General features: G+C 39.4%; 2 protein-coding genes across 2 annotated transcripts; one reads left to right on the top strand and one right to left on the bottom strand.

The window, feature by feature from the left end:
* The first annotated feature begins 1,652 nt into the window (after positions 1-1,652).
* Positions 1,653-8,637, top strand: cops4 (COP9 constitutive photomorphogenic homolog subunit 4 (Arabidopsis)). The gene is made up of 10 exons (XM_049560081.1): positions 1,653-1,807; positions 3,451-3,530; positions 3,646-3,797; positions 3,898-4,001; positions 4,091-4,244; positions 4,376-4,526; positions 4,633-4,803; positions 6,247-6,362; positions 7,213-7,297; positions 8,038-8,637. Exons 1-10 carry the CDS (start codon positions 1,734-1,736, stop codon positions 8,169-8,171), a joined length of 1,221 nt encoding a protein of 406 aa, XP_049416038.1. The 5' UTR covers positions 1,653-1,733; the 3' UTR covers positions 8,172-8,637.
* Positions 8,638-9,130: 493 nt separating this feature from the next.
* LOC125878703 (placenta-specific gene 8 protein-like) lies at positions 9,131-13,724 on the bottom strand. Its single transcript, XM_049560101.1, has 5 exons — positions 13,593-13,724; positions 13,316-13,416; positions 13,094-13,218; positions 9,698-9,806; positions 9,131-9,586 (listed from the first exon to the last, which is right to left on the bottom strand). Exons 2-4 carry the CDS (start codon positions 13,398-13,400, stop codon positions 9,702-9,704), a joined length of 315 nt encoding a protein of 104 aa, XP_049416058.1. The 5' UTR covers positions 13,401-13,416; positions 13,593-13,724; the 3' UTR covers positions 9,131-9,586; positions 9,698-9,701.
* Positions 13,725-15,216: the final 1,492 nt, after the last annotated feature.

The following is a 15,216-nucleotide window of genomic DNA, read 5'->3' as shown; positions in this document are numbered from 1 at the left end:
TCGGCAACTTTATTTTGATAATCAACTAAGGTAGTTACAATGGTCCCAGTGCACATTATGATGGGCCCTAAGGCACAGTAGTTACTTGTTATGCACCTAAACTAGCAACCATATAGTCTTATCATCACATGATCAAATAGAGATATCAACATAGATATCACCCAGAAATCATCATTGCATATACATAAAGGACAAAAAATTTGAAGAAGATAAGGAATTAATTAATTTCATGAAAAAGTTTTTTTCAACCTTACTTATAGTTTATGTAGAGTAAGCATATATATTTTAGAATGTTTTCTTATCGACTGCAACAGGCTATTGTACAAAAAAAAGCCAGAAAAACCATGATGGAGATAAGTTTGCCTTTTTAAAGGCATATAAAGCACATGGCACCGTTTTAATTGCATATGAGTTTTTCTATTAACACAAGCATGTGTTTGAGGTGGCAATGGGCCCCAGTGCAACTGCCCTGCCTGCACTGTCTATATTTACGCCTCTGCATCTCAGGTGTTTTTCAAGCAAAAATGCCAAAAATGTGATATTTCCAGGTTCTCATATGTGAGGATTTGCTGCTTTTCTGGGTCTTAAATCATAGTACATTTAATATATTTGGGGTTGGAAATCTTGGTTGAACAAAACAAGACATTTGGTGAAGTCACCTTAGGCACAAAGATGTTGTAGAAGGTTTTTCTCAGTTTTCTGATGTTTGATGTTTAACATGTCCTTAAAAAAAGGGAAACATATGATGGGGTTGTTATTTATAGGTTATTATGTAGTGGTTTCACTGGTCCGGCCCATTTGAGATCAAATTGGGCTGCATGTGGCCCCAGAAATAAAAATTAGTTTGACACCCCTGTTTTAAACTGTATACTTTTGATAACATTTTAGGTCTACATGTTAAAGCCCAACTAGGGCCAAGAGTTAAAAAATAGCAATAGCTCTAAACTCTCTGTGCAGTATATCAGTACCATTGTTTTAAAAATGTTGGAAGAACACAATAAGTAACGAAAGAAGAAATGACCCCCCCAAAAATTACAAGAAATTAATAAAAACAGAAATTTAAAAAACAAGCAAATTAGTAAAAAAAATAAAAAAAATAAAAAAATAAAGTTAAAAACAAACAAACAAGGAAATGACCCAGAAAGAGTGCTTAATAATTATTGAACATAATTTTAAAATATAATAATAATAATAAATATAGTTTTTCCCTAGCTATTTTCTTTTTTCACTATTTTTAATTTTTTTTATTAATATAATTATTATTTTTTGTTATATTATTACTTTTTATTTCTTTATTTATTTCTTATTTTTATTTTGTGTTTTTGAAGGCAATCACACCAATGCTCAGGATTCAAAGGGTTAAATTGTTGTAAAAGGTGTCTGAAAGCAACACAAGAAAAGTTAGGTTGTTACAGGTTTCAAAGGCTTAAACTGCATGGCCCCTAACAAATAAAGAATAAACACTAATAGTAATATTTATAGGCCTGCATTATTTAGAGATGGGCCATTCTGCATAAACAAATACTTTAATTTTGGCACTTTAAGTAATCATGCTAAGACTTGTGTATTTTTACTTAAGACAGATTTTGAATGACTTTAGCTTTTCTTCTTCTCTGCTGGTTGTTGGGTTGGAGGACCGATGTAGCTCCGCGCGCTGGGTACTCAGACCGGAAGCTCGCTCCGCTCTTGGCAGCAAGAGGAAGCCGGTGTTGTTGACACTTCGACAGGCGACAATGGCGACCGACGTGAGACAGGAGCTTGCACAGCTGATGAACTCAACTGGATCTCACAAAGATCTCGCTGCCAAGTGAGTAACGCTGGCTTTAAAAATCATATTACCTGCAGATAGACGTCATAGTGCTCTCCCAAATTTAGAAAGTGAGCGCTACGGCAACTGTTAGCTAGCAATGATAGCTGTGACAGACCCGGCTAAGCTAACGTTAGCCGCCTAGCTACATTAGCCATCCATTCAGCTAGGTAACCGTTAATTGCTTGCAACTGCATGCCAAGGCTCTTAATAGTACAGATTATCATTTAAACGGCAACACCACGTTTATGCAACATAAAAGTGGCGAGGCTAACGCTGACGTTACTCTTATATTTTAGCATATTAGCATCTAATAGCTACTGTTTACTAGCAACTAGCAACCGGTTGTACTGGGCACAACATAGCTTTAAAATGAGTTGAAGTTTGGGCTAGTAACCATGACCTTTATTAAGATGCAGGCTCAAAATGTTGTTAGACAAGAAATTTAAAAATCTAACTCAACATTTCTGCTGTTTTACACTATATTTTGCCCAATAAATCTCAAATTTGCTAAAAATTGTTACCAACAGCTCAGTGAAGTTTGAAGTTTGGACATTGTCAAGATAAAAGTGTGTCTTCGTGACAGAGTGTGTGTGTCTGTGTGTATATATATATTATAATTCAGATGTCCATTGATCAGTTGCAGTCCTTCACTAAAATGTCCTAAGTTTCAAACCTGCAATGGTGAAAGACATACTCAAGATTTTTACTTATGGCACCAATTCCAGAGTGTAAAAATACACATTTACAAGTAAACGTCCTGCATTCAGAATCTTCCTTGAGGAAAAGTACATAAGTATTAGCATCAACATGTACTGGAAGTAGGGAAGTACAATTTTGGATTTTTGCTGATATTCGATATGCTGATATTTCCAAACTCATTTTATTTTGGCCGATTGCAGATACCAGTATATGCACATATGTTTTTCCACCCAATTGCAGAACACATCAAGTCCCTCCTGTTGTGGAACTGACATATTATTATGCCTACTCTAATTGTGATGGCCCCGGTGGCAGATGCAGACATGTAATACAATGATTTTTAAAATGTACATTGGGCAAAACAAGAAAACTACTTTAACTTAGGTTGCCTGTAAAACATGCTATACTTATTTTTATGTAACATTTTCAAAGAAAGCTGGAAGATTCATCCCACTTTAACACGTTTGGATGATGGTCTCCTTAAGACAGTCCTGACAGCATCGAAAACCCCATTCAAATTTGACCTATTTCAACTAAGTGAAGTCACATAATTCAAGCCTCATCTTATTGGCCTGACATATTGGCAGAAATGTTCAGTTCAGGCTGATGTTGACATTTCATTTCAAAGCTGTTATCTGCCAATACCGTTGACCTGCAGATAGTATCATTCATCCCTAACAGAAAGTATGAAAAGTAAAGAAGTCACTTGTGAATTAAATGGTCTTGACTGTACAGGGGATGAAAAACTGTAATCTGAAAAAGCTGTCAGGCTGACACAAATGTAAAATATGTACCTCTGAAACGAAGTTAAGTGGAAGTATAAAGTTGCATAGAATGAAAAAACTCAAGTACTAGTACCTTGAATATATCCTCAAGTACAGTAGTTTAGTAAATGTACCTAGTTACTTTCCACTGTTGCTGACCTGTAAAATCTTTTCCAGATATCGACAAATTTTGGAGAAGGCCATCGGGTTTACAGATGCAGAGCAGCTGGAATCCTTGAAGGCCTTTGTTGAAGCAAGTATGCTATGCCTGATTTCTTTGACCTCCTCAGCATTTTCCATCATGCTTAGTACATTCTGATTCAAGCTGGATATCTGATACCATATGCCATTTACCATATCTGTCTTTTACAGTGGTCAATGAAAACGTCAGTCTTGTCATCTCGAGACAGCTGCTCACCGATTTCTGCACACATCTGCCCAACCTGCCCGACGCCACAGCTAAAGCAGTGTATCACTTCACCTTGGAAAAGATTCAGCCGAGGGTCATCTCCTTTGAGGAACAGGTAAATGCCCTCGCACTCTCTCGTAGCCCTGATCATTCAGTCTGTTACACTTCAGTATTTTTATTGAAATTGATAACTATATGATCTTATATGCCCTCAGGTAGCCTCAATCAGACAGCACTTAGCAACCATTTATGAAAAGGAGGGAGACTGGAGAAATGCTGCCCAGGTTTTAGTTGGTATTCCCTTGGAAACAGGACAGAAGTAAGTGAGCTACTGGCAGATTATTTTCCTGACTATTAATGTTTGTGATATTCCCAGGTCTTTAACTACCTTTTTATTCCCTCCTTTAGGCAATATAATGTCGACTATAAGTTGGATACGTACCTGAAAATTGCCCGTCTCTACTTAGAGGATGATGATCCAGTGCAGGCGGAGGCCTACATCAACAGAGCCTCTTTGCTTCAGAATGAGTCCTCTAATGAACAGCTGCAGATACACTATAAAGTACGCACTCCCTCAGTGATTTCACCGCCACAGGCTGCATCTGCGTTACTGCTACATGACAGAGTGCATAAATGAAACATTATAGGGACTGTAGTTGGTTAATCAGTGCTTCGTGCTGTTTTCGTTGTCAGGTGTGCTACGCCAGAGTTCTAGACTTCAGGAGGAAATTCATTGAAGCTGCACAAAGATACAATGAGCTGTCTTATAAGTCAATTGTCCACGAGAGTGAACGTCTGGAGGCACTGAAACACGCCCTGAATTGCACCATACTGGCCTCTGCAGGTACCGCCAAGACTGATGTGTTCAGGTTTACATTTTTTAAGAAAATCTACACGATAAACTTTATGTCTCATACCGTATATACTGTCTTTTTTCTCCTTTTAATTAGGCCAGCAGCGCTCCCGTATGTTGGCCACCCTCTTTAAGGATGAACGCTGTCAGCAGCTGGCAGCCTATGGTATTCTGGAGAAGATGTACCTGGACCGTATCATCAGAGGAAACCAGCTGCAGGAGTTTGCTGCCATGCTGATGCCTCACCAGAAAGCCACCACAGCGGATGGTGAGTGGAGATACTGAGCTGCTACGTTTTTTTTGTTTGTTTGGAGTTTTTTAAAGATATTTTTTTAGGGCATTTTTGCCTTTAATTGATAGGATAGTGAGGTGTGAAAGGGGGAGAGAGAGAGGGAGTGACATGCAGCAAAGGGCCACAGGCTGGAGTTGAACCTGGGCTGCTGCGGCAACAGCCTTGTACATGGGGCGCCTGCTCTATCCACTAAGCCACCAACACCCTGTGAGCTGTTAAGTTGTTTGGTTGGTGATGGGGCAAAAGGTTCCTGTTCCCACCGTCACTTCCTTAGCTGGTGATAGCTGATGTATTTGCTGGGTCGGCCATGTGAGCCTCGCGTGCCATGCTGCGCGCTGTGTCCTGGTTTTATTGCAGCTATAATGATCCACAGATTAGTCTTTTAGAAGTCGATTGCTTGTGTCAAGTTTTGCTTCAAGTGCTGATGATGTAGTATGAAGTGTTAAGACAGTTATTTTGGTGATTTAAATCATTTACGCCGACCAGTGACAGATTGTTTAGCTGGTGAGTTTTGTTGGGAGCAGACACACATTTCAAAACCTTAACATGTGACCCAAAGGACTTGTGTAAAACAAGACAAACAGTTGCACAACATTCTTGATCAGTGGCAGATAAAAATATATTTGGGGCCAGTGGATGATGCTTGACAGTCTTCTCCAACCAGCCTACTCAAAGTGCAGTGATTGAGGCCAAGTGGAGCACTTGTTTTTCATCAGGATCCCACCGTTCTCCTGTGTTAGCATGTAGCCACCCTTAAGGTGCCGTCTGGGACGAAGCATCACTGGGCATGCTTGTGCTAAACCCACTTAGATTGTCATGGGAATCAACAAGGTTGAAATAAATCTAATAAAGAAATCTAGCAGATTTAGTGTTTCTGAGGACTACGTTAACAGACATGACGGGTGGTTAGCGACTGTCTCTGCACCCTTCATACAATTTTTGAGGTCATGATTAGCCTGAAACATTTGCTCTACTAAAGATCAGCTGATTTTGACTGTTGATTGTTGACTGTGACACCTAATAAAAAGCCTAGAAGGCACAGTTTAGTGAAAATCTAAACCCTGTTTAGGCTGGATTTATGTCTGTAGAGGAGTGTGGAGTGATTTTAACATCACCTGTGCTGCTCTGTGATTTTGATTTTGTCAGTAGCCTGTAAAAGTGTGCCGAATTAGCTGTTAGCAGTTCCTGTTTGCAATATACCCGCGGATGTACGGACAACTATCTCTGGATTACTTTGATACTGAGGAGAACTTAAAAACATGATGATTCTCAGGCAGGTTCTGAAGCATATTTTTATGGACATTCTTTCATGATGGACATCAGTCAGTATCAACATATATGTTTCAATCTGACCCTCAGTCCGTGAGGTTTACAACAAAAGCTTGAATGTAATTTAAGTTGTGTGTTTACCTCTCGCAGGCTCCAGCATCCTTGACAGAGCTGTGATCGAACACAACCTCCTGTCTGCTAGCAAACTCTACAACAACATCACTTTTGAAGAACTAGGAGCTCTGTTGGAAATCCCCCCAGCAAAGGTGACACATCCATTAGATAAATATTTTCCACGTTTTCAGTTTGACCTTTCCTGCAAACAGTCTCAATAAAACAACTTCACTGTATCGTAAATTAAATATTAATATTGGCTCTAAATATTTAGACAGTTAGCTCACACAATTCACAGTTTAAAAATGTTTAGTTTCCAGGAACATTACTGGAGGTCGACCAGCTGTTTATCTCTTTGCAGATGTTGTCCTTTAAATTGTTTTAAAGTCTGTACTCAGTCTGGCCTTTTTTTCCCCCTCTGCTTTAGTGTGGAGCACAGAATTGTTAAACTACTTCAAGGCCCATTTGTTTCTGCACATTAACGTAATCAAAACTTTTTGAAACTGTTTGAATATGATGCATTTAAACACTCATTGGAGAAAATTTGCAATCAAAAAAACATACCGTTAAAGGTTTTTTGGGGGGAGTTTTTCCTTATCCGCTGTGAGGGTCAGAGGGATGTCGTATGCTGTAAAGCCCTGTGAGGCAAACTGTGATTTGTGATATTGGACTTTATAAATAAAATTGATTGATTGATACAGTGAAATTATCCACTTACACAAACCTTGCTTAATTTCCAAAGCATGTATGCATTTCAAAAACCACTGTTTAGAAAGAAAACTCAAAGCTATTTATCCTTTTAGTCCTCCTGCTGCATCAGTGATAAATGAAGTAATAGTATCCTGACTAATTTTTCTTTTCAGTTCTGTCAGGAAATTTCTAAGAATCATAATAAATTTTCTGCATGTATAAAATATGTTTTTACTTCACAAATATCTTTTGCGTAGCAGTGTATTTTTCATAATGTTGGTTGAATTTTATTGTTTCTTTGTTTGTCTTTAGGCTGAGAAAATCGCTTCCCAGATGATCACTGAAGGACGCATGAATGGCTTCATCGACCAGATAGACGGCATTGTACACTTTGAGAGTGAGTAGACAGCCAGTTAGTTTTTGTGAACTCAGCATTGTTGTTCTGCTGTTAAGCTAGCAGCGGAGGTAGCGACAGAGCCTAATCTATGCCTCTGTAAAATGGCACAAGACGCTGAAGCTGATCCCACACTTTGGATTTCCTGCCCGACATTTTATTAACTAGCCTGTGGAGTAACCGCAGGTACCAGCCCTGGTACATTTCAAATTAAACTCACACATGGTCCAGTCATATAGGTTTGGATTTATTTTGACAAAGTGCGGCTCCTAATAGAGTTTCACGTTTTTGTTTTTCTGCGACTGAGCGACCGATGAAATCTTGCAGACTAATGACCTTTCTGGTCGACTATTAGGGGTCAGCCCTAATATGCATCATGATCATGAGTCTTGTCCTGCATGTTCCTACATTTACGTGAGTGTTAGAACAGGGCCATGTTGATGAGTAATTTTATTTATGTGTTCACAGAGATGTGTGAAGAATGTTTTTGGACCTAATGTTTTCATTTGATCATTTAAAGTTATATCACATGTAATTTATAAATATGATATTTGAGTCTATAAACTAACTATCTATCTGAGGCCAGTAGAGGGCAGCCTCTTCAAACAAGAAGGAAACTTCATAAAGCACCTTCCCTTCATTTGGAAAGAGGCAGTGCTTTGATAGAGCAGTCATTTGTTGTTCACATGTCATGAAATGGAAATGTGTTTGACACCCTTATTCCTCTCCTTTATCTCCGACAGCCCGTGAAGCCCTTCCCACCTGGGACAAACAGATCCAGTCTCTGTGTTTCCAAGTCAACAACCTCTTAGAAAAAATCCGTTCAGCTGCTCCGGAGTGGGCCGCACAGGCTATGGAAACCCAGATGACCCAGTAAACATCCTCCAAACTGCCCCCTCCTCAGCCTGTCCTAAACAACATCACCACTTCAGCACCAGTCACGGAAGCGCTCGTGGAGAAACCCCCGGTATCACCATCACATGTTTGAATTTTTAAAGAACACTGTTTCAGTACTTCCAGCCACAAGGAAAACAGCTCAGTGTTTCTCAGTATTTCAGATCTGTGTCATTGTTTTCACAGGAGCATCAACGATGTAACGTTTAGGTGTGACTCCATATTATTTGCTCGGCATCTTAAAAATTTGGATGTGATTATTCAGATAGTTGACATGTAACAGGCTCAAAAAGACTGGTGTGTTGAAGCTTTTCGCTCCAACACATTCTCCTGTTATTCACATTATGACACAGCAACATCTGTCAGCTGGTTCTTGATTTATGGCGTCATGTAAAACCCTCTCGGTCCACACTTATGAAATTTTGAATTAAATTTAAAGCGGAGAGAAATTGTTCGGCATCATGGGTTGATTCATTCAAGTTTGTTTTCTACTTCAGTACAACAAAGTCATAAAATGCACTTCATAAATTTGTTTTCTGGAAGCTTTTTCAGTGAGATTCTCTCGTAAGCCGGGTTCAGACTACAGGAGTTTTGTTCTGATTTATCCCTGAGTCACTTCTCTGGACAACTGGGGTAGAAATCCTGATGTTCAACCCAGATTATCTGGAATATGAGAGGATTACAGAGCCAGAATTAAACCTCCAGAGCTGCTCGCAGACTCGCAGAATAATTGCAAACAGGATTTGAAATCTGGTTTCACGACAGTTATGATTACCTCAGTGCGAATATTATAATCTGGACGAAAGTAGTGGACAGACATTGCTGTGACGGTAGCATGGCTGATAAAGGAAATGGTCTCACAGCACCAAACAGGAAATAAAACTAACAGTAGTTTTACTCAACCAGCAAGAGACAACTCTGGAAAAAAAAAAAGGGACGATCTCCACTCATTCATTTTTATTAAAAGAACACCTTAAAATATGACAAACATTTAGTATCCAGATCAGAAGTTCAGCAGGACCCATTTGATATGAAGATCCCATTTTATAGCTGTAAAGTGTACCTCTAATTAAGATTAAACCACCGATGGAAAAAGCAGCAATCATCTCTACATCCTGTAAACTGCTGAGGACACAGATAAACTTCATTTTATAACCTCTGCAGTAAATCATGACGCTGCTCTTCATTCTCGGGGCGTGTCCCAGCTGACTAATGTTTGACTGACTGGAAGAGATAAATGCCATTTCCCTCAAAAGAATCACAAGGGAAGTCGATTTACAACAGCATTTACAGCGGCCAAAGCTATTTTTATCTTCTTTATCAGAGAGGATGGGCTGTATCTACAGATGCTTCAATGAGCACAGAAATCCAGCAGACTGCCCGGTGACGAGGCGCCATCTAGGAGACATAAAACAGACGTGACTTCCCATCATTTCAACAGCTCTGTAAAGATAACTTGACAAATCATGACGTGGTGTAGGTGAGGTATTTGTGAATGAAGACGCGTACCCGCTCAGAAAACGCCTTGCTCCTTCCTGCGGTCGATGTCTCTCTTCAGTTGGCAGATGGCGCAGCACGGACAGCACATGTACGCCATGTAGTCATTGCACAGTGACCCCTGGGAACACAAGGATGACTTATGTTGTGATGCAGGTAGACGACTCTAACCGTGGAAATTTGAATTTTGTTTTCCAGGAGGAAGGTGAACCAGTGCCCAGGGCTGTAAATACACACGCTACACACAGATCAGCCACATTAAAACCACTGTCAGGTGAAGTGAATAACAATGATCATATTGTTACAGTGCAGTGTTCTGCTGGGCAACCTTTGGTCCCAGCAGCCATTTGGATGCCGCTTTACAAGCACCACCCACACAAACACTGCAGCAGACCAAGTAAGCCCTGTCATGGAAATGGCGCTCCCTCCAGCAGGACAATGCACCGTGCCACACCATAAAAACTCTTCAGGGACAACCTCTTTGGCCTCTCTCCAGTGGCTCCCTGTGACTTCACAAGATTAAGTGGAAAAGAATAACGGTATTTTTTTTAAGATTTTAGTTTTCATTCATCCCTGTTGCAGGCTGAAAGTGATCCTTAAATTCCCCAATTGTAAAAATGCAGCCTATGTTTAGACTGGCCCACTCATTAATTGTACGGCTCAGTGTATGGTTAGTTTTGTGTGCTGCAAGGTCACGTGCATAAGACAATTGTAGTCACTACTGACCGTAGCATGACTGTTTAAAAATGTCAAGTTTGTGTCACGCAAGTGACGATTCTCTCTGACAAATCAGTGGTCTGTATTGTTCAACTCCACCTTTTATTGTCTATTCAGCTTGCTTTGAACCTCAACCAAGGAGGTACCAAAAAAGGAAAACTTTAGCCAACAGAAAACCAAGAAAGAGTTGAATTTGAGTGGAGCCATGCTGTACCATGCAGTGGACATGAAGTATTTATGACTTGCGAAAAACAGCTGGGCTCTCTGTCACATTTCCACCAGAAGAGTTACTCGACCTTATTTAAATAATACGGCTGAATCACCAACCAAACAACCAACAACAAATAAAAATGATCCAGTGTTTCACATAAAAGCAAAGATTAGAGTAAAACCCCCCAAACAAATATCAGAACTTTGCTTTTCATCTTCTTTCCTCTCTCATTCGTCTCATCATGACCCTTCAGATTCATTTATGTCCCTTTGGAGGAGGCCGACACTGTGGTGGAGGAAGTGCCTGAGAGCCATACTTGAGTAAAAGTACAGATATCTTACCAGAAAATGACTTTGGTAGAAGTTAAACTCACCTATTAGAATATTAATCAATTAAAAGTCTTACGTAATGTAATGAAGTATTGAAAGTAAGTGCTGTTAATAAAACAGCAAGCAATCAGAACCACCTTAAAATGGAGCGTACGATACACTTTTATCACAGCTTAAAGGACTCAAAGAACAAAATCCAGTTTTTAATTCCCTCCTATTCCTTCATTCATCCGGCCGTCTCTTATTCCCTTACTTTCCTATTTTGTAGTAAGTAACGAAGATGCTTAGGAAATGTAGTGGGGTAAAAGTGAAAGTTGACAAAAAAATAAAAACAAGCAAAGTACAGATACTCTCAAAAAATACTTAAGTACTCTAATGATGTATTTTTACTTATTACATTACACCAGCTATGTCCTAGGTCTGGCACGGGGACCAATCGCTGTCTCAGGACGGACAGACGTGCAATAGATGGCACAAGACTGTCACGCAGTTTGTGGACATGCAGCAAGTCGGAGCTACACAGATGCAAATACTGCGTTTTCATAAACAGACAGTAAACATGCAAACCAATGCAAACATGTCCTGCTGACTGGTCAACAATCAAAAGAGCCATTTTTGGCTACGTAAGCTCTCGAATAATCTGCCTGGAGCTGCAAAACGTGTGAGCCTTATAATGGAGGTAACAGTGAGTCTGAATTCACCTGTTCACGTTACTAACAGGTCTAAATGAGCAGTTATTGATATGTTTTACCACCAGGTGTCTGTCTGCAGTGGGCTGTTTATGATTATTTGGTTCTTAAGCTTTGAAGGGTTGGCGGAAGGAGCAAACACATATGTCCATGCACTGTTTAATTCTCTATCGTCCTCAAGATATTTTTTAAGATCTAGAATCAAATGCTAGCTTAGGGAGGGAGCTCCAAGACAAGTCATCGCTACTGAGGTACATCAAAATTTAAAGGAAAAGGCCACAGGCTGTGTGACGCACGTTTAGTTTATTAAATGTAAAAAAAAAAAAGTATTCAGTGTAAAAGCTGCTCTCTTTTACAGCTGCGAATGTAAGAATCCCTCAAAGCCTACAACAGTCAAAAACGCAAAATTGAAATGTCAAAAAATAGCTGTTGTTAATTTCTATATAATTTTTTGCCAGAGCCACAGGAAGCCACAGGGAGCCAGTGGAGAGGGGCGAAAGAGCCGTGTGTGGCCCCGGGGCCTCAGGTGCTGACCCCTATCCTAGGTAGCAGACGTGGCCATGCCACAGCGAAGAAGTCAAAAGCAAGGGCCTCCACTTTTTTATGCATTTTTTTAAAAATAATCCATATAATCCAAGACGCAGCTGATCCCCAGGTATTCAGAAAAGTTTGGACACCACAGCCTCATTGTACGTAAATACTCCACCCTGAGCAGCTACAACCATAAAATGCTGCTCTCAAAGAGGCCACATACAGTGTCTGCAGGTCCCGAAAATGACTTAAATTCAGTTTTATAAATATAATAATACATTTTATTTATATAAATATATATAATTTAAATATTAGGCTAGAATTAGAATTAAATATTAGAAATATCAGGCCTCAGAAGTCATTTAAAAATCTTAAATTTGAATTTGTGAGGTCTTAATTTCCACTAAAATTTTATTGTAATGTGTTGTTTAATTTCTCTCTGTCTAAATGAGTCGAGCTCTTCTGCGTCTCTGATGTTCCAAATCTTTAAACCCACCACCTGACCTCATACTGTCTTTTTAATTTATACTAAATGGGCTAAATGTAGATTAACTTATTTTAATAAACATATTCCTACAAAAAAAATCTACCTCTGTCTTAAATTAGGTTAAAAAAAATCCTGAAAATGTCTCTAAAAGCATTAAATGTAAGTGTCTGATACCCTGTTATACGTCTGACACTTTGAGCACATAATGCCGAATACTTAGGTAATATTTTGAATGTAAGACTTTAACGTGTTTGTACTTTGTCATGTTGGTACTTTCACACAAGTAAAGCATCTGAGTACTTCCTCCACAAACTGTCTGTCCCTGTGTAAGTGTTAAACCACAGCTAAAGGTCACACTGTCTCACTCAGTGTTCCCTGACAGTCATGTTTCTGTGTTACCACATTGTCTGAAGGAGTCCGACACTCACTGCACTGCAAACTCACTTTGATGTTGTATTTGGTCCTGTAGACGCTGCGCATCAGCACGGTCAGACCACACAGGCAGCACTCGTCCATGTCACTGGCGATGGTGCAGCCGAGGCACGGGAAGCACCACAGCCCGTAGCAGCCTGCATGAAGACAAATACTGCATCTATATCTTGCATGCAAGTGTGGCCTTAACTGTGTGCATATCTCAGATCAGATTTGTAAGAAAGGAGAGCTCACAGGTTCCACAGTCATCGCAGAAGTCGCACAGGCCGGTCTGGAAGTCAGAGGGTGGGTAGCCGCCTGGTTGGTTGGTCACAGCCATAATCAGGATCAATTATCTGTTGGATAAAAAGAGTTTGTCTGATGTTTGTTCTTGAGCCTGACTATGAGGAGCTTAACTTCCATATCTCCCCCAGCAGAGATAACTTTACATTACAGCTCTTTAGAACACCAAACAGTGCAGACACAAGTTATCTGTTCCCCAGTGAGGCAGCCGTGAGGAGGTAAATCTTACCAGATGGATGCAGAGCTGAAGGACGGAGAGACGGACCAAAGAGGCTCCTGGATGACAGACTGACAGCGGAGGCAGCGTGAGTGTTTATAACCGATCAAAGCAGGTGACTAACGTGGACACGGACTTTATTGCCCTTTTATTGTACAGAGATATTCCCAGCAAACAGGTCACTGAACACACCGAGTCCACAATACTGCAATAAACCTTAACTGTATTACATTCTCCCCTCTTAACACATCATGTAGTTTCAGGGAACACACACACACACACACACACACATACACACACACACAACACGTATTATTGCTTAATTTTAGATGTTAATAAACTTCAGAGGCAAAATGTGGATTTAAATTAGAGATAAAAGTAGTTTTGGTTTAAAAAACAAAAAAGAAGATTGAACTTCAAATTCAAATTAAAGTCATGAAAACTGCACCTGAAATGATACTAATGTTGAGTTTTGAAGTATTTGTGCATCAAATTAATAACCTGATAAAGATTTTTAATGTTTTATGTATGTATTTTATTATATGTGAAGTGCCCTCCTGTGTAAACACTATCAGCAGCCGGATCAAAGGTCAGATAAGATTAATTACTGACAAGTTGAGAGCATTTTTATTTGTGTCAGCTGAGACTCATTTCGGAAAAATATGCCGAGCGATTGTGAATGAAATAAATTAAAAATACACCTATTCTCTAGTATATTTTGGTGATTTAAAAAAATAATAACTGAGTACATTAGCAAAGTAGTGAGGCTGCAAATTTAACTTTTATTTTCTATAATTAATTTATAAAAAATTAGAGGGGGCAGGACCGGAAATGTTCTTAACTTCTTCTCACCCCTTTGGAACAGGAACAATATAATTTGAGTTGCTCATTTGTTGCCGAGGATCCTGTTTGCTTTTGTTTTTATTGCTCAGAAATTATTTTGTGTTTGTATTGTTTCAACATGTTCAATAAATTGACAAAAAGTGCATTTACTTTAAGTACACTTATAGGCATTGCAGTATTTTCTCCTTCTACTCGTCTTCATGCTCGAGATATATATCATATTTTCACTCCACCACACAGCTGTTTGTGTCACTGATTTACTTTACTAGTACTGTATATTAATAGCTAGAGATCACCTCCACATTGGCCGAATACAACATTAAAATGCTGTTAAACATTAACGCATCAGTAATTATTATCCATCAATATAATATATAACAGTCAGTGTAACACTGGAGGAGCAACCGAGCTTGCAGAGTAGATACTTAGCCTACTTTAATACTGTAAGTACAGTTTGCTAATAACACTGTAGAGGAGTTTTGGATGCAGGACTTTAACTTCTTTCAGCCAGCGGTGTAATTTACAGCAGGGTGGACACAGGGGAAGTGTCACCTGGACTTTATCAGGAGGCAGAATTGGAGCCCTCCACTTTAAGGAGTTCACTAAGTCAAAACACAACAACATGAGGAGGCACTGCTGCATGTTTAAGACTGGGAGAGGGACAAAGACAAAGATTTGTGTTTGTAATGTAATACCTATTCTGAACTTGTTAAAGCTTCCCCCTGACAAATACCCCCCATGGTATAATAACAATAAATGAATAAATTAAAGTAAGACGTTCCATGTCATGAAG

Source organism: Epinephelus fuscoguttatus, linkage group LG18 (assembly GCF_011397635.1).
Source record: "Epinephelus fuscoguttatus linkage group LG18, E.fuscoguttatus.final_Chr_v1".
Lineage (NCBI taxonomy): Eukaryota > Metazoa > Chordata > Actinopteri > Perciformes > Serranidae > Epinephelus > Epinephelus fuscoguttatus.
The sequence above is the reverse complement of the archived record's forward strand: the minus strand, read 5'-3'. Positions and strand labels throughout refer to the sequence as shown.